Source organism: Peromyscus leucopus, unplaced genomic scaffold (genome assembly GCF_004664715.2).
Source record: "Peromyscus leucopus breed LL Stock unplaced genomic scaffold, UCI_PerLeu_2.1 scaffold_1436, whole genome shotgun sequence".
Lineage (NCBI taxonomy): Eukaryota > Metazoa > Chordata > Mammalia > Rodentia > Cricetidae > Peromyscus > Peromyscus leucopus.
In genome coordinates, this window is record NW_023504596.1 from 4,618 (window position 1) to 31,433 (window position 26,816).

Sequence of the window (26,816 nt, forward strand, 5' to 3'; positions counted from 1 at the left end):
TAAGGCACTTAGTGACAAGAGTGTCACCAGCCTCACTGTGAACTCTGCTCTGTTCTCAGTCAACCTGCAATCATGTTCTCAGGCTGTGACAGGATACTGTGCTGCTGGGAGCCATGAACTTTCTAAATGAATTCTACATGCTATATCATGATTTTTATACAACTAATGCTTTGTTTAAACACCAGTATTTTATTACAACTTCACTATAAATGTACATTGTCATTAAATGAACTTGTTTCAAAAATTAATATTATATTTTGTGAACAAAATGGATTTGTATAAAGGAAAAAAAGATTTTTTAATAGCAGACAGTAATTTAAAAACAACATATAGGAAATAAATTAAATGTGCTGCTGGAGGGGCTGTCTCCAACTCTTTTAATGGCTTTTGGGACTACTCATAGTGGGCACCTTGCCCAGCCTTAATCATGGGGAGGTTCTTAGTGTTACTGTAAATTGATATGCCATGTTTTATTGATACTCATGAGAGACCTGCCTTCCTGGATGGAGACAAGAGGAGGGGATTGGGGGGTGGAAGCTGGGAGAGTCAGGGGAACTGGAAAAAGAAGATGGAAGGTGTCTGAGACAGGGATGTAAAATGTATAGTTGAATAAAATAAATAAATAAAAATGTGCTCCTGGTCTACTGAGAATTTCTTAGCTTTCTTTAGTCCTGGCTTGGAAACATTTATGTCAGATTTCTGGAATGTGTCTTCAGCCAAGAATTTTGTTAACTCATATATTTTTACAACTTGTATAAAGTAAAACAAGAAAGTGTGACTATCCAGAGCAAGGTGGTTTTGCTCACTTTATCTGACGTTTGCCAAAAGAGTAAGTGACAAATCAGTTAAATAAAAAAGAAATTTGTTATAAAGATGTCAAGAAACACTGACTCTTACATCCTCCATGGTTGTCCCAATTTTTCAATTAAGGTTTTTTTAAATTAAAGTCTTAAAAAAGAAGCAGAAGATAGCAAAATCCTTCTGACTCACAGGATGCTGAGGAAACATTGGATTTTATTGTGTGTGTTCACAGGTTCATCTCTGCCCTTAAAGAGATAAATTAGTTCCTCTTCTGGGGTGTTCAGGACTTACTCACTCCTGCCCCCTGGTGGAGAGAGGCTTGGGGATGGGCTGTGATCTGGGATTGGAAATTGGGCATATTGCTCACCCTGCCCAGCCTCTGATGACTGGCTCTGGGGAAGTCAACTGCCAGGTCAAGAGCAGTCTCTAGAGAGACCTAGGTAAGCAGGGACAGAGGAGTCCTGGGGACAGCCAGCAGGAACCTGAGCCATTTCCAGCTGTCCTATGAGGAAGCCACATCTCAAGTGACCCCAGCTCTCCTGAAGCCTTGAGAAAATCGGCTAGATGAAAACTGAACTGTGACCTGGGAGAGAGGTCCTGAGCCAGGATCACTCAGGGACTCTCGGGTCACACACTGTGGGAAGTAATGAATGGCTGGTGTCTCCAGATGCTGAACTTGGCTGGTTTGCTACAAAGCAGCAGGTAACTGACAATCCTCCTGTGGAGTTCAGAGGACTCTGAGCTGAATCCCCAGCTTTCAAAGAGGAGGAATTATCCTCCCTTTCCGTCTGCCCGAAGCTATTGTAGGGCAGTATTCTTATCATTTTATTGCAATTTTAAGTGTTTTCGAAAAGTCTCAGTCCTCAGGCTGTGAGGTCAGGGCTGCGGATTCCCCAGGTGCCCAGTTTCACTTCTCCAGCTCCTGACCTGTGACGGGTCCTTCTGCCCGGACACTGATGACAAGTGTCCTGTTCTCACCCCCATTGGCTGGCGAGATCCCGGAGAACCAACCAGCGTCGCCGCGGTCACGGTTATGAAATCCACGCAGCCCGAGGAACTCAGACGCCCCAGATCCGAGATGGGGGCGATGGCGCCGCGCACGCTGCTCCCTTCGGCCCGCGCAACTGCCAGGGGTCCCCAGAGGAGGGCTGGGATCTCACCGCGCGCCGCCCCCAGGCTCACACCATAGTGTCGCGGCCCGGCCTCAGGGAGCCCCGGTACCTTGCTATTGGCTACGGGGACAACTCCTAGTTCCTGCGCTTCCATGGCAAAGCGGAAACTCTGAGAGCCAGGCCGCCGGTTCCGTGGGTAGAGCAGGAGGGGCCGGAGTACTGGGAGCGCCAGACGCGGATATTCAAGGAGCACACACAGAATTTCCGAACGTGACTTCGGAACCTGCTCCACCTCTACCACCAGAGTCAGGACGGTGAGTGTCTCCCCAATCGGAGGTCACGACCCCTCACGATCCCACGGACGCCCGAATCTCCCCTGACCCCAGTGTTCCAGCGTCTGCAGGAGGCCGCGGGATGCGCTGTGAGAGTCTGAGTTTTGCTTTAGGTTTGGGGCTGTTCCTGCGGGTGGGCCGGGCTGAGTCCCAGGCGGGGCACACTATCCAGGCATGCATGGCTGCCCAGAGTTATAAGAGCCAGAGGACATGGGTCCGATTAAAGTCCCAGGTCATGTCATGGCTCTTATAGCATTTTCTTTAATAAAGACGCCAGGGTGGTGCCCAGCACTGGTTGTCCATATGCACATTATCAGTTTGTCTCTCAACCCTAATTGGCTTCTTCTCTGTGGACACCAATGATGCACTCACAATTCTCATACCTGCTGGACACCTTGTTTCTACAGAAGCCAGTCAGCGACAAGGAGGCTCAAAAGTTCCACAGTCAACAGGAACAAGGTCCACAAGCCCCACGTGTGAGGACCATGTCTTCTGCTTCCTGGCTCACGCTGCTGGCCACAGTTCTGATCCAGACCCAGGCTAGTGAGTGAGGGGTGGGGAGCGAAAGGGACTCTGCGGGAAGGAGCAGGGCGCCGGGTGGGGCGGTACCTCGTCAGCTCACCTTAGCTGCCCTGGCCGGTGTCTCCCCTGCCTTCACCGGAACCCTGGGCCGGAGTAAGTTCCGGGGTCTCACCGCGCGCCGCCCCCAGGCTCGCACTCGCTGCGGTATTTCCACACCATCGTGTCCCGGCCCGGCCTCGGGGAGCCCCGGTACATCATCGTCGGCTACGTGGACGACACGCAGTTCGTGCGCTTCGACAGCGACGCGGAGACTCCGAGGTGGAACCGCGGGCGCCGTGGGTGGAGCAGGAGGGGCCGGAGTATTGGGAGGAGGAGACACGGAAAGCCAGGAACACAGGGAAGAACTTCAGATTGAACCTTCAGACCCTGCTCCACTACTACAACCAGAGTGAAAATGGTGAGTGACCGCGGCCCGATCACAGACTCCACCTTTCTGTGATCGGGCCCCTGGACGGCCTGGTCATCCAGGCCTGCTGGGTGGAAGTTTCATCCAAACACCTGCCAAGATCCTCAAACAGGAAACACCCGAAGAGTTTGGTTTAGGTTTCCATTGTGAAGTTTTTTTTTTTTGTTTGTTTGTTTTTTTGAAAGGTCAGGTTATGGAAGACAGTTATGGGCAGGGTGGCCGCAAGGTGGCGCTGACCACCGTGTCCCCCACAGACCCTCACACTCTGCAGTGGATGTACGGCTGCGACCTGGGCCGGACGGCCGCCTGCTCCGCGGGTACTGTCAGGAGGCCTACGATGGCCAGGATTACATCGCCCTGAACGACGACCTGCACTCCTGGACCGCAAACGACTTGGCCTCACAGATCTCTAAGCGCAATTTAGAGGACGTGGGCGAGGCCGACCACCAGAGGGCGTACCTGCAGGCATGTGCATAGAGTGGCTGAAGAAATACTTGGAGTTGGGGAAAGCCACCCTGCTGCACTCAGGTACCTAGAGATTCCTCCCTGCTTTTCCTAGGTAGTGTGGAGGAAAGGCTTGGGGCACTTTCTAGGAAGAACGCTGTCCAGCAGGCACTGGGCTGAGGAATAAGGAGAGGGAGACTCCAGGCTGCTTTTCCCATACAGAGACTCATTCTTTTACAGAAGGTCAGCCTTGACTATGGCCCTGGACACACGGGGGATTTTCTCCCAGGCCTCCTTTTGTGGCCCGCACTCAGTGTCTCTGGAGTCTGACTCCAGCTTTTCTGAGTCTCCCGGCCCTCACTCAGCTCAGGACCAGAAGCCCTTCCCCTCCATCAGTCTGCAGAGCCCTGAGGCCTCCTACCCCATACTGCCACACTCACATCCTAGAGCACCCCAAAGAACAGATACCCCAGTGCCTGTGTGTACTCTAGCTGGGGTCTATTAATATATGGACACCCTAATCCCACCCCAGTTCTCCTGTCCATTCCAAGAATGGCCACATAAACACTACTGAGTCCCCAGAAGAAAGCAAGATGCCTCATCTTCCCAAATCTTTCCCTCAGAGCCCCCAAAGACACATGTGACCCATCACCCCATCCGGAATGGAAAAGTCACCCTGAGGTGCTGGGCCCTGGGCTTCTACCCTGCTGAGATCTCCCTGACCTGGCAGTTGGATGGAGAAGACTTGATTCAGGAAATGGAACTTGTGGAGACCAGGCCTTCTGGGGATGGAACCTTCCAGAAGTGGGCAGCTGTGGTGGTACCTTCTGGAGAGGAACAGAGATACACATGCCATGTGCACCATGAAGGGCTGTCTGAGCCCCTGACCCTGAGATGGGGTAAGGAGGGTGTGGGTGCAGAGCTGGGGTCAGGAAAAGCTGTAGCCTTCTGCAGACCCTGAGAAGATTCAGGGCTGAGAGGTGGTATCATGACCCTCACCTTCCCTTCCTGTCCTTCCCTTCCAGAGCCTCCTCAGTCCACTGTCCTCATCATGGCAATCATTGCTGTTCCAGTTCTCCTTGGAGCTGGGATCATCATTGGAGCTGTGGTGGCTGTTGTGTGGTGGAGGAGGAGAAACACAGGTAGGAAAGGGCAGGTCTGGTTCTCTCTCAGCCCCTTTTAGAAGTATGCTCTGCTTCATTAATGGGAAACATCCACACACCTCATTGTTCCTGTCTCTGACCTGGGTCTGCTGTCAGTTCTGGAAACTTCCTAGGGTCGGGGTCTTCCCTGGTCTCTCACAGCTTTTCTTCTCACAGGTGGAAAAGGAGGCTATGCTCATGTTGTAGGTAAGTGTGGAGAGCAGGATTGTCCCTGAGACTCTTGGGGTGGAGCTGGAGCTGATGGGGAGCCCAGCCCGCCCATATTTCCTCCTCCAGCCACATCCTCTCAGTCTCCTGAGTGTGCCTTGTTATTTCTTCTTCAGCAGACATGTATGGTTCCAGAGCTCCGACTTGTCTCTTGAGATTGGAAAAGGTGACACTCTGGGGGCTTGGGATTGGGGCTGAGGTAAAGGGGACAGGGCTGTGTCCCAGGGCTTCTCAGATTTAGACATTTTGATGAGTCATGGTGGGGCTCTGAGATGGCTTTATATTGACTATTCACGAATCTTGTTCTATAGCTTCAGACCACTGCCTTGAGGGACTGAGGAACAAGTTCTGACTCAAGAAGAACCAAATGCCTGAGGTTGTTGCTTTCTCCTGAAAGGACAATGCTGATCTCAGAGCTCCCCCCGACCCCCACCTGGCCCTACTTACCAGAATGGTGACCTTTCAGTGTGGGAGCCTACAACTGACTCAGTTTCCCAGTTTGAGTCTGACGTCTGAGTTAATAGAGTTCAAGCTTGCTCCAGTGTTGTGAGAAAGTCCTGATTAGCCCACAAGAAGGAACACACTATCTAGCTAGATGCAGGCTGCTGATATGAGCCAGATGTACATCAGGATAGAAAAAGAAACTGCCGTTCCTTGAGGCAAAGCAGGAAAGATAGTGGTTGAATGCCTGTGCTGTGCACTGTTCTACCTCTGTCCTTCAAGATTGTGTATAAGCTGCCTGTGAAATAAACTCGGGGTTGTCTGGAATTGACCAGCAGACCTCTCGACCCTTTTCTGTCTTCTTCATTGTCTCTTCAATCCACATGCCTGTCCCAGCCCACTGTCATCAGGCTACGATATTTCAGGCACCAACCTTCCAGTTCCAACAGAACACCTCCATCCTGCCTCCTCCCTGCTGCCTGCATTGCAGCTCCTGACTCCACACTGAAAATAAGAATCTGAGTCCTCGCTGGGCCTTCCTGCTGTGTCTGTGCCAAATGGAAACTCAGTTTCCAGCAATGTAGTGCAGCAGTGTCCTGCGGTGACAGTGACATTGCACAGATGATCGTGTGCTGAGTTGTGACACTTTCATTATTGCAGGGAGACCACACTGTGAGCCACCGTTCTTCTCATGATAATGGTTTTCTTTAAAAAGGGGAGAGGGTCTGAAGAGTGTCATGAACAGTCACAGCACTTGGTTCAACTCTGTTGTGTATTTATCGTTAGCCATCTAGTGTCTCTACTGCCCACACAGGCATTAAAAGGACACGGGTGCCAGGTGGCTGGAGAGATAGCTCAGTGGTGGAGTGTCTGCTGCTCTTCCAGGGGACCTGAGTTCAACTCCAGCACCTGCCTAAGTGGTTCACAACTACTGTAACCACAGCTCCACGGGACCTGGTACTCTCTTCTGGGCTCTAAGGACACCTGCACTCATGTATGTACACACACATACATTATTAGAAATAATAAAAAATCCTTAAAAAGTAAAAGAGCTTGGATGGGCAAATGATTTTTGTCTTTGTAAAGTTTCAGATGGCATCTGTGATTTCTCACAGCCTCCTAGCAGTTTACATTGTTTGGTGTTAATCAACTGTCTTGGTGTCTTTTCTATTGTTGTGATAAGATACCATGGCCAAGGCAACTTATAGAAGAGAGAGTTTACTGGGGAAGGGGGCGGGGTTAGAGTCCATGACCATCATGGCAGGGCACAGGGCAGCAGGCAATCAGGCACAGTGCTCCAGCAGAAGCTGAGAGATCACATCCTGATCCACAAGCATGAGACAGGGAATGCCAACTAAAAGTGCCCCAGTGGGCTTTTGAAACCTTGAAGTCTGCCCTGTGACAGACCAGCCCCCACCATTATTTACCCCAGGGATGATGAGGAATGAGGGATAAGAGATTTAGTTAGAAATAGAGGGGTAGATTAACAGAGAGAAACACAGGACAGACTCGAGTGAGCCTGGATCCTTATCCACCGGCCCAGAACTTTATTCCAAAGGTCTATTTATAACAATGCCAAGAGGAGGAGCAAAAGACCTCCCCCTTGCTAGTTACAGTCAAGTGTAGACCCTTACAAACACCTGAGACTCAGGCCAGAGGTCCAATCAACCTCTTATGGAGTCCTGCTGGGTGCAGCCACTAGGAAACCTACATGGGCTCCAGCAGTGCCCCAGTGATACACCTCTTCTAATGTGGCCACTCCTCCTCACCTCAAAGAGTTCCACCAACTTCAGATCAGGTATTCAAACATACCTGCACATCTGTGGTGTAAGACAATGTCCACTATTCAACCTGGGCCTCTAGTCACACTGTATGGCCCTCCCATCATAGGAGAACTTGTGTATCACACACCCCATGCTGTACCATGAGCTACGTGGGAGCCTCTCTTCACCTCCTTGTCTCCCTCTCTGTGATTTTCTCCTCAGCCCTAAAGCCTCCAATGTCATCAGGGTTTTTGTTTTTGTTTTTTTTTTATTTCTCTCTTGGTACTCCTGCCCTGTGTGGATCCAGCACTGATTCCTAGCTCCCCTGACAGAGCCCTGAGTGTTCTTCCTCCACCTCCTTCACAGTGCTCTTAAAGCCTATGTCTCAGCCTCTCCTCATCCCTTACACTCGTCCCCCATCCTCTGGATGTCTGAGCTCAGGCCACACTTCTGGAAATGCTGAGTCTAGTTAGAGTCTGTGGGTATCAACCTTGCACTCCACCAGGAACCTGTGGACTGGAGTGGTTAATGAAGACCAAACAAATGATTAGCAGTGTTTATGTGCTAAGCCATTCATACCATGTTCACACAGATTCTCCAATGTGGCGTGTAAGTGAATCTTTGTAGTGCAGAAGATAACCTTGCTCCTATCCTTCCCCATTGTCCCCGTCACACCCTATTAGGTCCTCAGGTTGTGATGTAGAGGGCACCAGGGCCATCACTCCCACTTCCTGTGTTCCTCCATCTGTATAAGCGGCTGCTCAGCCTTAGACCTTCATGAACTGTCCACCATTAACGGTTTTGATGTTTTCTGTTTTCCCTCCTGGCACCGCTGCTCTGCATGGATCCAGCCACGTGTTTCCTAGTTCCCTGACTGGGTCTTGAGTGTCCTTCCTGCACCTCCTTCAGATGCTCCATGAGCCTGTGTACGCGGTTGGCATGGAGATGCAGACTGGTCAGGTCCCCTGTGCTGCCCCGTCCACTGTGAATCCTGCCACTAGTGCATCCCGCAGTGTAAGCAGAGCCCTGTGCAGTTCTTCTTGTCGGGTCAGCTCTGCCCGAGTCCTGGAAACCCAAGGCAGGCTGGAGCACCGAGCTGTGTGTCAAATGCTGCCTTCCTCCACCCCAGCCCTCCCAGCAGAGACCCACCTTCCTCAGTTTTGCAGTGTGGAGTATTCTTAAGCATCTTAGCAGAAACATCCAAGCGATCACAGATGGCAAGTCCACAGACAGCACCCATGCAACATTCAAAGACACCACCCCTGTTAGAGGGAACAATTTGTATGAACTGAAGCAGCCTCTTCTATGAAATAGCATATTCATTTTAAAGAATGTATGACAGGGATAGGCTGGGGTGAACCTTGCCTGTCATGGGCAGAGCACTTGCCTACCATTTGTGAGGTCTGGGTCCATTGCCAGGCAGAAAAAGAAGATGCTAAATGATATAGATGCCTTCTTAGATATGGACCTGATATAAATATATTAGCAAACATTTTCTCAAAGTTGAGCAAGAACCTATCACATTAGCTTTTTATTAAAGATTCATTTTTGTTTTATGTGTATCATTGTTTTGCCTGCACATATGTATGTGCACTCTGTGTGTGCTGTGTGTGGAGTCCAGAGGAGGGTGTCAGATCCCTTGAATCTGAAGTGCTGGTTATGACCCACCATGTGGGAACTAGGAACCAAACCCAGGTCCTCTGCAAGAGCAGTAAGTGATCTTAGCTACGGAGCCACCTCTGCAGCCCACCAGTATTTATTCATTGATAAAAATGTCTTTTCTGAACATTTAAACTTCCTTGGGAGAACTGGAGAATTTTAGAAACCTATCATTTCATTCTTTTGTTTCTGTTTTTTGTTTGTTTTTGTCGGGGGCAGGACTGAAGAGATGCTTATTAGGTAAATTGCCTCCACTGTCTGCATTGCTCTGGGTATTCTGGTTTCCTAATCCCCACTGCAACTCCTCACTAAGCTCTGTCTGCAGCTCTCTAGGGCTTTTCCAGTCCAAAGTTCCTAACTCTTCCACATTCTTCCTACAACCAGTTCCAAGGGCCTAAGAACCACATGGACAGGTTTATCACAGCACTGGCCCACTCCTGGTATTAAATGTCTGCATTATTAGTTTTCTCCTTGCTGTTAGCAGATACCCAACAAGAAGACTTAAGAGAAGAAAGGCTGATTTTGCCCAGTCCCAGGGATACAGCTCACCAGGGAGGGGACAGCATGGTGGCAGGTACAGGAGGTGACTGGTACATCGCAGTTACCATCAGGAACTCGGGGGGTTGAGTTCTTTGCCCAGCTTGCTCTTTCTCCTCTGACCACTGCTTGTGGAAAGATGCCACACCTATTCCCACCTCAAGAACCTAATCTGGAGCCTCTCTCACAGACAGGAGATTTGTGTCCTAGGTGATTACAGACCCCACCGCCCCCTCCATCCTGTCTTCTTGTCAAGGTGCCTCTTTCCCTGTTCCTCTACTAGAGGTATGCCCTTTGACCCTGCTTGGTTTTCTCCTTTCCCAGGAGGAACATCAATTTGAGACCAGTTCAGGCTACACTCCAAGAGCCTGTTTCAAACATTAATTAATTAATTATATAGATTAAGCCTCCTTAATGATCCATTATTACAGACCATATTGAGATAGACCCCATAGTGTTTGTTTCAAATGAACTTTCTCTCTCTCTCCTCTCTCTCCTCTCTCTCTCTCTCTCTCTCTCTCTCTCCTCCCTCTCTCCCTCCCTCCCACCTCTGTTTTTTAATTTTTTTTTGTTTTATGTACACAGAAGTATTTTACCCACATGAAGACAAGTCTATCACATGCCTGTACTGCCCAAGGATGCCAGAAGAGGGAGTCAGACGTCCTGGAACTGGATGACAGGCAGTTGTGAGCTGCTGCAAGTTCTCTCAGTTGCTGAGGTCTCTCTGCAGCCTCAGAGCCAGTGGTTTTCATAGAGCAGAACAGAAACATTCAATGATAGAATCACCTTGTAATTAACCACCTAGTAACTACCACTTGGGTAGTTAGAGTATAATATCTAAGTTCACAGGAAACAAAGAATTAAGAAGACTCCTCCCACAGACTGGGGAGATGGCTCAGCTGTCAAGAACACATATCCAGATCTTACAAAGAACCTGGGGTTGGTTCCCAGCGCTCACATGGCGCTCACACTCACCTATAACTCCAGCTCCAGGAAATCTGTCCTCCTCGGGCACTGCACTCCTATACTCACACACAAAACCACACGAACATAATTTAAAAATAAATTAAATGAACTAAAACTTACATAGGCTCTGTACCAAGACTCAGAGAAACGATGTACCCAAGAGGCATGAGTGCCAGACAACATGGGTCTGGTTAAAATCCCAAGTCCTGTCATGGCTCTGACTGCATTTTCTTTAATAAAGACTCCGGGTTGGTTCCCAGCACTGGTTGTCATATGCACAGTATCCCTTTGTCTCTCAGCCCTGATCTGGTTCTTCTCACTGCACACAAGTAACGCACTCACAATTCTCATGCCTGTAGGACACCTAGTTTCCGGAGAAGCCGTCGACCACAGAGTTTCCAGGTCCAGCAGTCAACAGGAACAAAGTCCACATTCATCACAGACCCCAGAGTGAGGACCCTGCCCTCTGTGGCTTTGGTCCAGCTGCTGGCTAGCGCCATAGTTCTGACCCAGAACCCAGCTGAGAGTAAAGGGGTGGGGAGGGAAAAGGACTCTGAGGGAAGGAGCAGGGCGCCAGGAGGGGGCAGTACCCTGTCAGCTTATCTTAGAGGCCCTGATCCCTCCTGTCTTCCTCTCCTCCATCTGGGACCCTGGGCACAGGAGGAGGGTCGGGTCTCACTGCTTGCCTCCTGCAGGCTCGCACTCGCTGCGGTATTTTCACACGCCTCTTCCGGCCCGGTATGGGACCTCCATGCTAAGCAATGACACTCAGTTCACAGCTATGCCGAGACTCCAAGAATGGAGCCGCCGCGCTGTGTAGAGCAGGAGGGCCGGATTATTGGAGGGGGGGGACAAAAACAAACACAGGGAGAACTTCAGATGGAACCTGAAGACCCGCTTGGCTACTACAATCAGAGTGACAATGGTGAGTGACCGCGCCACTGAATCTGCCCGGGACAGTCTTGGGTCATCTGACCCAGGGTGGAAGTTTCATCCAAACACCTGCCAGACCATCGAACAGGAAAGACCCCGCAGAGTTTGCATAGGTTTCATTGAACTTCTGTTTCTGAACATTCAGATTATGGACTGACAGCGGGGCACGCGGCCACAAGTGCGCTGACCACTGGTCCTCACCAGATCCTCTCTTGCTCCAGTGGATGTATGGCTGCGACCTGGGCCAGATGGCTGCCTGCTCTGTGGTACTGTAAGGAGGCCTACGATGGCCGGACTACATCTCCCTGAACGACATTTGCTGTCAGATTTATTTCCTGTACATTGGCATTAAATGAACTTGTTTTCAAAAATTAAATTACCTTTAGTTACATATTATATTTTGTGAACAAAATGGATTTATATAAAGGAAAAAAAAGATTTTTTAATAGCAGACAGTAATTTAAAAACAACATATAGGAAATAAATTAAATGTGCTGCTGGAGGGGCTGTCTCCAACTCTTTTACTGGTATGTACACACTGTGTGTGCTGTGCCTGTGGAGTGCAGAGGAGGGTGTCTGATCCCTTGAATCTGAAGTGCTGGTTATGACGCACCATGTGGGAACGAGGAACCAAACCCAGGTCCTCTGCAAGAGCAGTAAGTGATCTTAGCTCCTCAGCCACCTCTGCAGCCCACCAGCCTTTATTCATTGGAAAAACGTCTTTTCTGGGCATTTAAACTTCCTTGGGAAATCTGCGGAAACTTAGAAACCTATCACCTTTTTCTTTTGTTTCTCTTTGTTTATCTGTTTTTCTCGGGGGCAGGATTGAAGAGATGGTTAGTAGGTAAATTACCTCCACTGTCTGTACACTCTGGCATTCTGGTTTCCTAATCCCCAGTGCAACTCCCCACTAAGCTCTGTCTGCAGCTCTCTGGGGCTTTTCCAGCCAAAAGTTCCTCACTCTTCCACATTCTTCCCACAACCAGTTCCAAGGGCCTAAGAACCACTTGGACAGGTTTATCACAGCACTGGCCCACTCCTGGTATTAAATGTCTGCATTGCTAGTTTTCTCCTTGCTGTTAGCAGATACCCAACAAGAAGACTTAAGAGAAGAAAGGCGATTTTGCCAGTCCAGGGATACAGCTCACCAGGGAGGGACAGCATGGTGGCAGGTACAGGAGGTGGCTGTACATGGCAGTTACCATCAGGAACTCGGGGGGTTGAGTTCTTTGCCCAGCTTGCTCTTTCTCCTCTGACCACTGCTTGTGGAAAGATGCCACACCTATTCCCACCTCAAGAACCTAATCTGGAGCCTCTCTCACAGACAGGAGATTTGTGTCCTAGGTGATTACAGACCCCACGCCCCCTCCATCCTCTCTTCTTGTCAATAATTGTCTCTTTCCCTGCTCCTCTACTAGAGGTATGCCCTTTGACCCTGCTTGGTTTTCTCCTTTCCCAGGAGGAACATCAATTTGAGACCAGCTCAGGCTACAGTCCAAGAGCCTGTTTCAAACATTAATTAATTAATTAAATTGATTAAGCCTCAAAAATGATCCTATTACATACCACATTAGAAGATAGACCTCACAGAGTTTGTTTCAAATGGAATCTCTCTCTCTCTCTCTCTCTCTCTCTCTCTCTCTCTCTCTCTCTCCTCCCTCCTCCCTCCCTCCTTCCTTACCTCCTTACCTACCTCCCTCCCACCTCTGTTTTTTAATTTTTTTTTTGTTTTATGTACACAGAGATTTTTACCCACGTGAAGACAAGTCTATCACATGCCTGTACTGCCCAGGCATGCCAGAAGAGAGAGTCAGACATCCTGGAACTGGAATGACAGGTAGTTAGTTGTGAGCTGCTGCAAGTTCTCTCAGTGGCTGAGGTCTCTCTGCAGCCTCAGAGCCAGTGGTTTTCATAGAGCAGAACACAAACATTCAATGATAGAATCACCTTGTAATTAACCACCTAGTAACTACCACTTGGGTAGTTAGAGTATAATATCTAAGATTCCATGAAACAAAGAATTAAGAAGACTCCTCCCACAGACTGGGGAGGTGGCTCAGCTGTCAAGAACACATATCCAGATCTTACAAAGAACCTGGGGTTGGTTCCCAGCACTCACATGGCGCTCACACTCACCTATAACTCCAGCCCAGGAAATCTGTCCTCCTCAGGCACTGCACTCCTATACTCACACACAAAACCACACGAACATAATTTTAAAATAAATTAAATGAACTAAAACTTACACAGACTCTGCACTAAGACTCAGATAAACGATGTACCCAAGAGGTATGAGTGCCAGACAACATGGGGCTGAGGCAAGGAGGAGAGGACTGGGTCCCAGGACCTCTGGTACTTTACCTCTCAGTGAGTGGTAGGCCTTTGAGAGGTCTTTCTATTGACTTTCTTGACTCTTGTTCTTTATCTCAGAACAGCTGCCCCATAGGACTGAGGGACTAGTTCTGACTTAAGAACCAATGGATAATCTTTGAACATCAATACTTAGTTTTTCCTGTGCATACAATATGAAAATAATGGGAGTTCCACCCAGCCCTTTCTACCAGGACCTGTCCCTGCACTGCCCCTGCTCTCTTCCATGCTCAGCTTTTCAACATGGCCAACTTGTCTTCAGTGCTCACCTTCCTTGGGTGGAGTGATCCTGGAGAACCAGACTGCATTGCTTATAAAGCCCACACAGACTCAGACCTGTGCCCAGATCTCATGATGGAGGCCATGGTGCCTTGCAAGCTACTGCTGCAGCTGGGGACAGCCCTGTCCACCACACAGACCAGTGCAGGTGAGTGGGGGGCCCAGAGGGAAACAGCTTCAACAGGAAGGGTGGGTTGTGGCCCGGAAAGACCGGTCCTGCAACACCCAGCCAGACCATCCCGCCCCTTCTCCACCAGCATTGGAGCCCCACGCCCTGCTCCCCTCCTGCCCCTGCCCCCCTCCCCCGCACCTGCCCAGGGAACCCGGGAGGAGGGTCGGGGTCTCACTGTGAGCCACACCCAGGCTCACACTCGCTGTGGTATTTCCACACCGGGCGCCCCAGTACATGGAAGTCCGCTTGGTGGACGAAATGCAGTTCCTGTGCTTCCACAGCCACGCGGAGACTCTGAGGACGAAGTCCGGGGCGCCATGGGTGGAACAGGATGGGCGGGAGTATTGGGAGCAGGAGACATGGAACGCCAAGATCACCCAGCAGACTTTCCGAACTACAAACACAGTCAAGAAGGTGACTGACCGCGGGTCGGAGGTCTCCACTGGTCCAATTCGCCTAAGACAGACCTAGTCGCCCCGAGTCTAAGATCCCAGGTTCTGCCCAAGACGCAGACTGGAAACTGCTTTCCTATTCAGTTTAGAGAAGGTCGTGGGTGGTCGTGCCTGTGGATTGGGGCTGACCGCAGGGATGTGGACAGGCTCTCATACCATCCAGGTGATGTCTGGCTGTAAAGTGGATTCGAACATCTGCCTCCTTTGTGGATATGAAGGATATACCTATGATGGCTGCAATTACATCTCCCTGATGGAGGACCTGAGAACATGGACAGAAGCACAGATCACCTGGTTGGAGATGGAGCAGGCTGGTAATGCAGAGACACAGGGCCTACCAGGGTAGGGAATGCTCCTCAGATACCTGGAAAACCGGAACCCCACTCTGTGGGCAGGTGCTAGAGACCTAAGGCAGATCTTGACTCTGCCCTGGGACTGGGCTCAGTCCTGAGGAAGAAGAAACCTATCTGAAGGGGTAAATGCCCTTGTCTCTTCTTGTTTTTAATTTTTAAGCTTTATTAGAAAGAATAAATAAATAAAAAGAAAAAAGCCATACTCCATAATTAACCAGAACGAAGTCTATACCTCTCAGTGAACTTTTGCACAGTTAGAGCAGCCATTCTGAACTGTTTATGTTCACACTGCACTTTACATGTTCACTATCAAATATGTTTTTGTGCACTTTCCAGGAATGATACACTAAAAAAACCTATGACAGGTTTAGAACTAGAAAACAATTATATTTATATCCTGTTTAGTAACTCAATCTATTACCTGCCTTTAGTCCTTCCTCATCCCCTAGTATTTGGCCTTTCTCATTGGCTGCCTTTTGTGTGTGTGATTATACACTGTGCCCACTTGTACATTTGTGTACGTATGTATTCACATCAATGGCTAAATCCCACTTGTGAGGAAAAACAGTGTGGACTTTAGGGGGGTGTTTTTGTTTCTTCTTCTTTTTTCTTATTTTGTTTGGATTTGAATAGGTTTGGGGTTTTTTGTTTTTGTTTACCCCTGAGACAGTGTTTCTCTGTGTAGCCCTGGAAGTCACTCTGTAGACAAGAGACAAGGCTGGTCTCCTGAACTCACAGAGATCCACCTGCCTCTGCCTCCACAGTGCTGGATTTAAAGGCATTCCCCACAATGCCTGGTGTGTAGATTTTTTTCTTCTTTAAGATAACTATCTATTCTTTAAGATAACTTCTTTAGATAACTGACCATTAGGTGATTGACAATGGTTATTCCTTGGTATTTAGTTTCTGCAGTTCTCTGTAAATTGAGGATTCTAGTCCTTGTTTCAGTCCAGCTGGTACAGGTTTCCTCCTGTTGTGGCTTCTGGTCACTGCTGATTTTGTCCTATGCTGTGAAGAGACTTTATTTTCATGCTGATTAGTTCCTCTGGTATTGCCCTGTTCTGAGGCTCTTCTACCCCAGTATCTGGAGGGTTTCCCTGGGTTGTCTTCTTGAAGTTTGGGTGTTTCCAGGTTGAACTCTATAAGGTCTTTGCTCCATTTTGAGTTCATCTTTGTAGAAGGTAAAAGATGACCCAAGCCTTTAAGGAGGGCACCTAGAAGGCAGAGATAGGGGATCTCTGTGAGCTCAAGGCCAGCCTCGTCTACTGAGTTCCAGGACAGCCAGAGATACCTAGTAAACCTAGTTTCAGAAAGAGAGAGAAGAGAGAGAGAGAGAGAGAGAGAGAGAGAGAGAGAGAGAGAGAGAGAGAGAGAGAAAGAAAGAAAGAAAGAAAGAAAGAAAGAAAGAAAGAAAGAAAGAAAGAAAGAAAGAAAGAAAGACAGGTAAAACTCTTCTTAGGTAGAAACCTAATGTTGCAGCATCATTTACAGAGTGGGATCTTTTTTCCAATGTTGTATATTTATTGTCTAAAATAAGTATGCATAGTTTTTCACTTTATTTCTGGATCTCTATTCTATTCCTTTGATTTTCCTGTCTCTTTATGCCAGTTCCAGGCTGTCTTGGTCACTATAACAATAGTATAATTTGAGGTTGGGATTGTAACACCTCCAGCAGTGTCCATAATCCTTAAGAATGTTGACTATTTGTGGTCTTTTGTGATTCCATATGATTTCTTTTTTCTAAACATGTGAAATACATAGAGTTTTGATAATATTACGTTAAACCTGTAGATTAAATTTGGTAGTGTGGCCATTTTCACAGTGTTAACTCTGACAGTCCAGGAGAATGGATTGTCTTTCCATCCTCTAACATTGTCTTCTGTGATTTCCTGTGTCAGTATCTTGAAGTTTTCATTGTAGAGTTGTTCCATGTCTTTGGTTACATGTATCCTGAAACACTTAATTCTGTTGGAGTTACTTTGAATGTTGCACATTTCCTATTTCTTTTTCTGAAAGTGCACTGTTGGCATGAATGAAGGATACTTTTTATATTGATTTTGTAAATGGAAACCATAAGTGTTTATTAGGTCCAAAGTTTTCCAGTAGACTCAATGGGGTTATACAAGAAAAGGATCATGTTTTCTGGAATTAGGAATAGTTTGATTTCTTCCTTTCCTATTTTGATAACTTTTATGCCTTTCTCTTGTGTAATTGTAATAGCTGAGCCTTCAAACACCATAGCAGATAGAGTGGAGAGTGGACACCCTCACCTCTTTCCTGGTTTTAGAAGAAACACTCAGTTTCTCTGCATTGGATATAATGTTGCACCATCACCCTCTCTTGCATCTGAAACAGGGAGAACATTCCTGGATTTCTTTTCTATTATGCTTCTTTCTTTTGTATTGTTTTTCATGGCATCTTTCTCTGTGTAGTCCTGGATGTCCTGTAATTCTCTATGTAGACCAGTATTGGCTCACACTAAGAGATCTTCTTTCCTCAGCTGGTATTAAAATCAACCACATTGCCCAGCCATACATGGCATTCCTAACTAGATGATGGCTCTCCCAGGCTCACCCTCCTCTCGGGACAGCTCAGAGTCTGTCTCAATGTGGAAGAGAGAAGATTTCTGAAACTACCCCAGTTCCTCCATTCTGCAGCCCATTGGGCACCATGTCCTCTCTCAGACCTATTTCTCTACAGACACACAGTCACTGGAGTCAGACTGCAGTGATGCAGAGTCACACAGCCCCACTCAGTCAGGAGCAGAAGTCCCTTTTTCCTGATGGGACACCTAGAACTCACTGACCTTAAGCTCTTTCACCCAGATTCTAGAACATCACAATGAAAAGATTGTCCAAGAAGGTCTCATGGACCTTGCTGAAGTGCCCAGAAAGAATGCAAAACACCTGAATTTTCCAATTCTTCTCCTCATACCCACCAGAGACACATGTGACCCATCACCCCAGATCTCAAGGTGATGTCACCCTCAGGTGCTGGACCCTGGGTTTCTACCCTGCTGACATCACCCTGACCTGGCAGAGGGATGAGGAGGAACAGACACAGGTCATGGAACTGGTGGAAACCAGACCTGCAGGGGATGGAACCTTCCAGAAGTGGGCAGCTGTGGTGGTGCCTTTTGGAGAGGAGCAGAAATACACATGCCATGTGCAGCATGAGGGTCTGCCTGAGCCCCTCACCCTGAGATGGGGTAAGTAGAGCTTTGGGTGCAGATGGGACTAAGATAGCTGGAGCCTTCTACAGACCCTGGGCAGAGTCAGGCCTGAGAGCTGGAACCATGACCCTCACCTTCCCTCCCTCTCCCTTCCTTTCCTAGAGCCTCCTCAGTCCATCCCCATCATGACCATTGTTGGTGCTGTCCTTGGAGCTGTGGTGATCTTAGGTTTTATCATTGGAGGTGTTATGATGTGGAAGAGGAAGAACACAGGTATGGAAGTGAAGGGTCTGAGCCATTTTTCTTTTTTCATTCAGCACCTTCAAAAAAGGTACGGGATGAATGGGAAGACACTCACTCACACACACACATGTGCAACTCTGCCCATCTCTGGGTCTGTGTGCTAACAGTCACCCTACTGTAAAGCATAGAGAAAATGAAGGATAGGTTCCTAACCCTCATGGTGGAAGTGATGGGGACATAATTCTCAGTGGTCAGAAATCTTAAGTGAGAGGAGAATGTCCCTGATGAGGACTCACAGGTTGGAAATGGTTCATGCCCTTCATACCTCCTTGCTCATGTCTCCTGACTCTTCCCTGGTCTGCTGTCAGTTCTGGAAACTTCCTGGGGTTCAGAGCTTCTCTAGGATCATAGCTTTATTTCTCACATGTGGAATCACTGTGCACTATGCTCAGGCTGCAGGTAGGTTTGGGTAATGTTTGTCCCTGAGGTTTTGGTTGGAGCAGGAGCTGGTGAGAAGCTCAGCCAGACCATAATTCCTCCTGCAGACAAATCCTCTGAAATCTTGTTAATTTTTTACCCTAGAGCTCTGATGTGTCTCTCAGAGACTGAGATAAAGACACGCTGAGGATCCAATGGGGGAGGGAAAAAGGGGATGTGAATGGTTCACAGCAACTCTGAGAATGTGGTCCTGTGAGTGAGTGGTGGATGGTTGGGCTGTTGTCTTCACAGTGATAGTTCATGACTCTTGTTCTGTAGCATAAATCCATCTGTCTGGTCTATACTGAGTGTATGGAACCATCAGAGGAGGGGATGAGATCACCTAGAATGGGGTTCAGGCAGCTGTCATGGGTTTCAGGAACCAAACCGGGTCCTTGACAAGAGCAGCAAGAACAGTTAAGTGCTCTTAACCACTGAGCCACCTCTCCAGACCCAGATTTATGTTTTTATTTTATATGTATGTTTGTCTATTTAATAGATGTACTCATGTAAATGCAGTAACCATGGAGACCAGAAGAGAGCATCAGATCCCCTGGAGTTACAAAGGGTTGTGAGCCATCACCTGGGTGCTGGGACCTGAACCTGTGAATTCGAGGCAGCCTGGTGAGTTCCAGGAGAGCTAGGGCTACAAAGATTAGAAACTGAGAGAGGTAGAAAACTGAAGTGCTGTGGTCTGGCAGAGCACACCTCCTACAGCTTCTCTGGTCTGAAAAGAGGCCATGAGGAAGTGGTGGGAGAGCTCTGAAGGCTGTGGCAAACCACAGAGCTCAAGAGGAAACAAGCTGGAACTGCTGCTGGCAAGGTTCCAGCAGCAGCAGCGCCTTAGTGAGGTAAACCCCAGCAGCAGCCACTGAGACTGAAAATGTAGCTCACATGGAAGAGTGCCTGTCCAGGTCCTGGAGTCGCTCCCTCCTACCACAAGAGAAAGAAACAGACTTTATAGGAGGTGGGGACACAAAGGGTTTCTGACTGTGGCTCCCAGGGAGGGCCCTTCTCTCCAGGACCCCCACCCTGCTGCTCACCTGGGAGTCTCCAGAAGACTTCAGTGGATGGGGCAGGGAAGCCTGGGCTCCTATCAGCTTTATTCCTCACACCTGTGACCCTGTAATCCCAGCATTTGGGAGGTGGAGGCAGAAGGATCAGAAGTTCAAGACCAGCCTCACACAGTGATTTCAAAGCCAGCCTTGGCTATTTGAGACCCTATCTCAAAAATAAATAAACATTTCAGAAAATAAACATAAGATTATGTACGTGTGTGTGTGTGTGTGTGTGTGTGTGTGTGTGTGTGTGTGTGCTTTCATATGTATGAGGGGATCGCAAAACCAGAAGGGAATCACTGTGAAAGGGAGGCAGAGCTCCTAAAGGAGGCAGGTAATGCAGGAGACAGGGATGATGCAGAAGCAGCAGAAACCGATTTAACTAGCACAGAGCAAAGCAGCTTGTTGTTGGTTGGTTTTGCTCTTTACTCTTTGTGGGTCTGCCAACCAGCTCCCAAGTAAATCACACACGGAGGATTATTTTTAAGCATATTTTATTTTATTTTTATGTGCATTTGTGGTTTTGCAGAGGGTGTCGGGGTCCCCTGAAACTGGAGTTACAGAGAGCTGTGAGCTGCCATATGGGTGCTGAGAATTGAACTCGGGTCCTCTGGGAGAAGAGTCAGTGCTTAACTCCTGAGCCATCTCCCCAGCCCTGAGGTGTATTCTTAAAAAATACATAAGTAAAAATCAAAACAACAATAAATAAAAAAAACTCCGTCTGGAGGAAATTGTTAACTGGGTCCATTAGTGCAGTGGTTCAGAATGTGTAGCCTGAGTGGTCAGGAGTCAGGGTGAGAAATGTCAGCATCTTCTCCAAGGGCTGAGTTTGTGGTTTGAGATCATGGGCTTTCAGGAGAAGGTAGGAGTTGAGGACAGAAATAGCAGGAAAACAAGGGAAGCCATATTGGTTAAAAGTGACACCATAGAGTGACTTCAGGAAGATGGGGGAGGATTCTGATCATCCTGATTGTGAATCCAAGAAGTCTATATTCTGGATAAGCCTGTGTCTCTGGTGAGGTCACTTTCTATGGTTCTAGTGACCTTTGTTTAACTGAGGTCTAAAAATAACAGACATTACTGATAGAAATAACATTAGATTTTACATTTTGATCTCTCTGCCTAATGGAATCAAATCTCTGTCCTGCTGGTCGATGCCACCTGACACAAGAACCATCCTCTGTCAGTGTCCACCCTGTCCACACTGCACAGGGCTGAGGTACTTAGAGGCCACCTCAGTTTTCAGACCACTGTCCCACACCATGCACTATCCATCTCCCTCCTCTCCTCAGCTCATGGTCATCTCTCATCACCAAAGTGTGAGCACACAACAGCCAGTCATGGCGATGGTCCTGCTCTGTGAAGTTGTTCACTTCTTAACCTGTCTGATTGATTAATTAACTGTATCACAGGAGTGTCTATACAGCCACACATGGAATGTGGGCAGCGTTCACTGCTGGGCTGCATTCAGCCACCTGCAGGAAGGGGGGCAGCTGTACTGAAGCTATGTTCTGTCTTCACACAAACTTAGGCTGTGGAATGAAGATCATTGTAAAACACAACAGTTGGGACCAGGGATGCATCATCTGGGGACAAACACTAGGAGACCCTGGGTCTGGCAGGAGGCTGCTTTAACCCATTCATTCACATAGGAAGAACACAGATTCCTGACCAGTCAGGCTTGGCATGTGAGCCTCTGCATGTGAACACAGGACTCTGGTCTCTAGGAGTCTGTGTGATGCTTTCAGGCCAGCACCTCCTGCTTTAAAGAGAAACCATTTCTCCACTGCATTCCTGACCAGCTCTGGGTCTTCACACTGGGATTGGGACTAGGTACTTCTACTGGCTGCAGCCAAGGGAGGATCAGACCCAGGCAGGTGACTGTGAATAGGGAAAAGGCCCCTGTGTGGAGGGATGGTGCCTATTGGGCACAGGTTCCTGAAGAACGTGATAAAAATCGCTGTGATTGCAAGTTACAAAGTCTGCGACTTTATGTTACTATGCTTTGATTCTCCCCACCTCTGAGCATGGAACCCCTGTGCCCTATGCCTCCTTCCTGCTACTGGTGGCCTCCCTGGGCCTGGCCCAAACCCAAGCAGGTGAGTGCTGAATCTGCGGAGGGGCAGGGCGACCCCTCTTCTCCAAGCCTTGCCCTCTCTCCCACTTTTTCACCGTGCCCTGCTCCCCTCGCCCAGCTCCTGCCAGAGGGGGAGCGGGGGGGGGGGGGCACTGGAAGAAGGTCGGGGTCTCACCACACGTGCAGCACCCGGGCTCACACTCGCTGTGGTATTTCTCCACCACCAAGTGCCAGCCCGGCCTGGGGGAGCCCCAGTACATGGAATCCGGCTATGTGGACGACACGCAGTTCATGCGCTTGACAGCAAAGCAGAGACTCCGAGATAGGAGCCGCAGGCGCCATGGATGGGGCAGGAGGGGCCAGAGTATTGGGAGAAGGAGATGCAGATCGCCAAGGGCAATGAGCAGACTTTGCAGGTGAGCCTGAGGACCCTGCTTGGCTACTACAACCTGACCCAGAGCGGTGAGTGACTTTCCTATAGTCAAGACTAAGACCTCGGGTCTCCTGTCCTAGGTTCCACCCTAAATGCAGGATACTGGATCCTTCAGCTTCACCCAGTCAGGAGAGAAGTCCCCTTTTTCTGATGTGATACCTAAAATTCTCTGACCCTGGGCTCTTTCACCCATATCTACAATTTCCCAAAGATGAGATTTATCCAGAATGCTGTGTCTAAGCTACAGGAGATTTTCGCCCCTCCCCCACCTCGTTTCTGACTTCTCCCAGGTCGGTCCCATGGACCTTGGTGGAATCCCCAGGGAAGAATGCAAAACGCCTGAGCTTTCCAACTTCTCCTCAGACCCTCCACATGTGACCCATCACTCCAGATCTCAAGGTGGTGTCACACTCAGGTGCTGTGCCCTGGGATTCTACGCTGCTGACATCACCCTGACCTGAAAGAATGAGGAGGAACAGATACAGGACATGGTGGAGACAAGACCTGCAGGGATGAAAGCTTCCAGAAGTGGGCAGCTGTGGTGGTACCTTTTGGAAAGAAGCAGAAATACACATGCCATGTTGAGCATGAAGGTCTGCCTGAGCCCCTCACGCTGGGGGAGTGGGTTCAAAGCTCCCATCAGGGAAAGGTGAAGCATTCTACAGACCCTGGTCAGAGTCAGGCTTGATAGCTCCATGTATGACCCTCACCTTTCCTTCCTTTCCTTCCAGCTCCTAGACCCTCTCCAGACAACCATCACCATCGTGACCATTGTCTGTGCTGTCCTTGGAGCTGTGGTGATCTTTGGTTTTTATCATTGGAGTTGTTATGATGTGGATGAGGAAGAACACAGGTGTGTAAGGGGCAGGGTCTGAGCTAATTTTTTCATTTAGCACTTTCAAGAAAGCTGCATAGTGAATGGGAACCAACAACACACACACACACACACACACACACACACACACCATGTGCACACCCATGCCCATCTCTGGGTCTGTATGTTAACAATCTCCTTACCATAAAGCACTTGAAAAAGGACAGATTCATAACCCTGATGATGGAGGTGGTGGGGACATGATTCTCAGAAGCCAGAGGCCAGAGGGGAATGTTCCTGCTGAGGACAGACCTCTAGACTGAAATGGGTTCATTGCCTGCATTCTTCCTTCCTCATCCCTCCTGACCCAACCCTGGTCTGCACTCACAGTTCTGAAAGCTTGCTGGGGACCAGGACTTCCCTGGTCTCTCACAGTTTTTCTTCTCACAGGTGGAGAAGGAGGCTATGCTCCTGCTGCAGATCAGTATGTGAGGGGTGAATTGTCCATGAGGAACTTGGGAGGAAGCTCTTCTGAGAGTTTCTCCTCCAGCCCCACCTGTCAGTCTCCTGACTGTGTCTGGTCATTTCTTCTGCAGGCAGGGACAGTGCCTAGACCTCCGACTTGTCTCTGGAGGCTTGAAAAGGTGACACCCTGGGGGCTGGGGAGTGGGGCTGAGTCAATGAGGAGAGGACTGGGCCCTCTCCTTCTGCAGCCAGACGTTTTTCTGTGTCCCACCTGTCCCATAGCAGCTTATGAAATAATTACACACAGGCTTAATATTAATTACAAACTGTTTGGTCTTTGGCTCAGGCTTATTGCTAGTTAGCTTTTACATCTTAAATTAACACGTTTATTTTTTTTTAACAATTTACTTATTATGCACACACGCACCAGAAGAAGGCACCAGATCTCATTATAGATGGTTGTGAGCCTCCATGTGGTTGCTGGAAATTGAACTCAGGAATTCTGGAAGAGTAGCCAGTGCTCTTAACCTCTGAGCCATCTCTCCAGCCCAAATGAACCCATTTCTCTTAATCTATGTATCGCCACATGTTTCATGGCTTTACCTGTAATCTATTACATCTTGCCCCCATCCCAACCCCAACCTCAACCCCACCCCTTGCCCCCGGGCCACAGCATCTCCCGACTCTTCTCCCTCTGTCTCTCTTGGATTTCCTGACTGTCTCCATCCTGCCCTGCCATAGGCCAATGCAGCTTTATTTATTAACCAGTGGGAACAACACATATTCACAGAATATAGAAAGACATCCCACAGAACATTTCAGTGAAGGTCGGGCCTTTATGATGTCTTTATATTGACTTTTGTAACTCTTGTTCTTTATCTTGGTACAGCTGCCTCATGGGACTGAGTGTCCAGTTCTGACTTAAAAACCAATGAATTCTCTTTGGACACCAATGTCTGAGTTATTCCTGTGCACACAATGAGAAAAACTGGGGAGCTAATCCAGCCTAGTCCTTTAGACCAGGACCCTGTCCCTGCTCTACCCCTGCTCCCTTCCACACCCAACCTTCCTGGTCCAGCAGACAGGAGGGACAGCTCCATCCTCTCACCTTCATGCTGCCCTGAGCTCCAGCCCTTGACTTCCCACTGAAAATAATAACCTGAATGTGAACTTTATTGTTAATGTCCTTGACCTGAGAGACTGGCAGATCAAATTAAAGGAGAGAATTCTGAAAGTGTGATGGAGACAATGAATGGCAGCTTAGAGAACATTCTAGAATATGTGTTTTCTGTGCTGAGTATCAGAGGAACAGGAGGAGTCTGTGGGAGCTGAGTGAGGATGGGGCTGTGCCAGGGGAGCTCAGTCCATGTGTGAATTGCTGTGGTCAGTCCTCAGCTATGTCCTCCTGGGCTCTTGTCCTTGTCACTTAGCATAACCACGTGCTGACAGACTCTGGTCACAGGACACAGGGGTGTCCCCAGCCCTGTCCTGTGTCCAGGCTTGTGAGCAGCCAGGGCTGCAGTGTAAGGCCTGCCTGGCCTCAGTCCTGGCTGTAGCTTTTTAACCATCCTTCCTGTTTATTTCTTCTCTTCTTAGCTGTGTGGAGGACTAACCCTGTGTCATTCCTGTGAGTGGTGCCTGTCTCATTCTCCTTTGAGTGTGACCACAGTAGGGGTGTTTTTCCTGTCTCTGTCCCAACAAGCCCCTGCACTCAGGAGGAGAACTTCAGTCTCCTGAGCTCCTGCCTCCTTCCAGAGCTGTGGCCTGGAGTTTCTCCCCCTCACCCAATCTCTCAGAATCTAATGCTTGTGTGTAGGATCAGCAGAAAGGATTGATCCTCAGGGTCAGGTCCTGTTGGGACTGTGTTCTGCTCTGCTCCACTTCCTCTCCCTCCCTGAGTTTGGGAATCCTGGTACAGCCTCTGATGGTAACTCTAGAACTCATAAGGCAGAGTAGTGGTGGTGTTTTTACTCTTTGCTCTTACTCTTTTGGGGGCCTGCCACCCAGCTCCCAAATAAATATACACGAAGACTTATTATTACTTATAAATGCCTGGCCTTAGCTTGGCTTATTACTAGTCAGCTTTTCTTAATTTAAAATACCCTATCTATATTTTGCTTCTGGACTTTTATCTTTTTCTGTTTCTGGCTGCATAGCTGTGAATGGCCCTTGAATCCTCCTCCTTTTCTTGCCTCCCAGATTTCTCCTATTTTATTCTCTCTGCCTGCCAGCCCCCCCACTCCATTCTCTTTTCTTGCAATTGGCTGTTTAGCTCTTTATTAGACCAATCAGATGTTTTAGACAGGCACAGTAACACAGCACAGCTTCAAAGAGTTAAACAAATGCAACATAAAAGAATGCAACACATCTTTGCATCATTAAAAATTTTTCCAAAGCCTAAACAAATTTAACACTTCTTAAAACAGCAGACTCTAGTAGTGTGTGCAGATAGGAAATTGATCAGGACCACAGTAACTTTGGTAATATTTGGATCAACATGTGAAGCCTTCTGTGTGTGTGTGTGTGTGTGTGTGTGTGTGTGTGTGTGTGTGTGTTTGGTGTGTGTATCTTTCTATGTAGCACATCTCAGTACAATTGAGAAGCTTACATTAACAGTGAAGAATTTGTTGTGCAGTGGTGGTGAACACCTTGAATCCCAGCACCCCAGAGACAGAGGCAGGCAACTCACTGAGATCCAGACCAGCCTGGTCCAGCACTGTCAGTGCTACACAGAGAAACTCTGTCTGGAAAAAAAAAAAAAAAGTAAAAAATTTGAATGCTTAGCCACAGGACAACCAGTCAGTTTCAAAGAAATGAAACAATTTCAGCAGTAAATGTCCTGTTCATTGTGTCCATTTTAAATTTATTTAACGAGCTGGAAATTAGCCTTTCATGTGTGTGTTGACTGAAAAATGCAGTGACTCCTGTGTTGCTGTTTTTCCAGCTTCAGACTGGAGTTACCATCCTATGTGTGTCCTCTTCACAACTGTGAACCTTCACATTTTCCAGCATTGTCTCCCACACTCCTCATCTGCTTCCCTGGAGCCTGTGTCCCTGAGAAACATCCAGTGCCTGTCACTGCTCACCTGAGCAAGGTGATGCTTT

At 48.4% G+C, this 26,816-nt stretch overlaps 1 protein-coding gene, 1 long non-coding RNA gene and 1 pseudogene across 2 annotated transcripts; all 3 read left to right on the forward strand.

Moving 5' to 3' along the window:
* The first annotated feature begins 1,841 nt into the window (after nt 1-1,841).
* Nucleotides 1,842-6,016, forward strand: LOC114688815 (annotated as a pseudogene).
* Nucleotides 6,017-14,371: 8,355 nt separating this feature from the next.
* On the forward strand, nt 14,372-15,078 carry LOC114688811 (H-2 class I histocompatibility antigen, K-B alpha chain-like). The gene is made up of 2 exons (XM_037201796.1): nt 14,372-14,581; nt 14,783-15,078. Exons 1-2 carry the CDS (start codon nt 14,402-14,404, stop codon nt 14,963-14,965), a joined length of 363 nt encoding a protein of 120 aa, XP_037057691.1. The 5' UTR covers nt 14,372-14,401; the 3' UTR covers nt 14,966-15,078.
* Nucleotides 15,079-22,465: 7,387 nt separating this feature from the next.
* LOC119086170 lies at nt 22,466-25,193 on the forward strand. The gene is made up of 4 exons (XR_005090585.1): nt 22,466-23,081; nt 23,164-23,285; nt 23,697-23,890; nt 24,601-25,193. It is a non-coding gene; the product is annotated as an uncharacterized LOC119086170 (long non-coding RNA).
* The last annotated feature ends 1,623 nt before the right edge of the window (nt 25,194-26,816 follow it).

Coding starts and splice junctions, on each gene's coding strand:
- LOC114688811 (XM_037201796.1), top strand. CDS start 14,402: ATGGAAGTCCGCTTGGTGGACGAAATGCAGTTCCTGTGCTTCCACAGC. Junction 14,582..14,782: donor CTACAAACACAGTCAAGAAG/GTGACTGACCGC, acceptor CATACCATCCAG/GTGATGTCTGGCTGTAAAGT.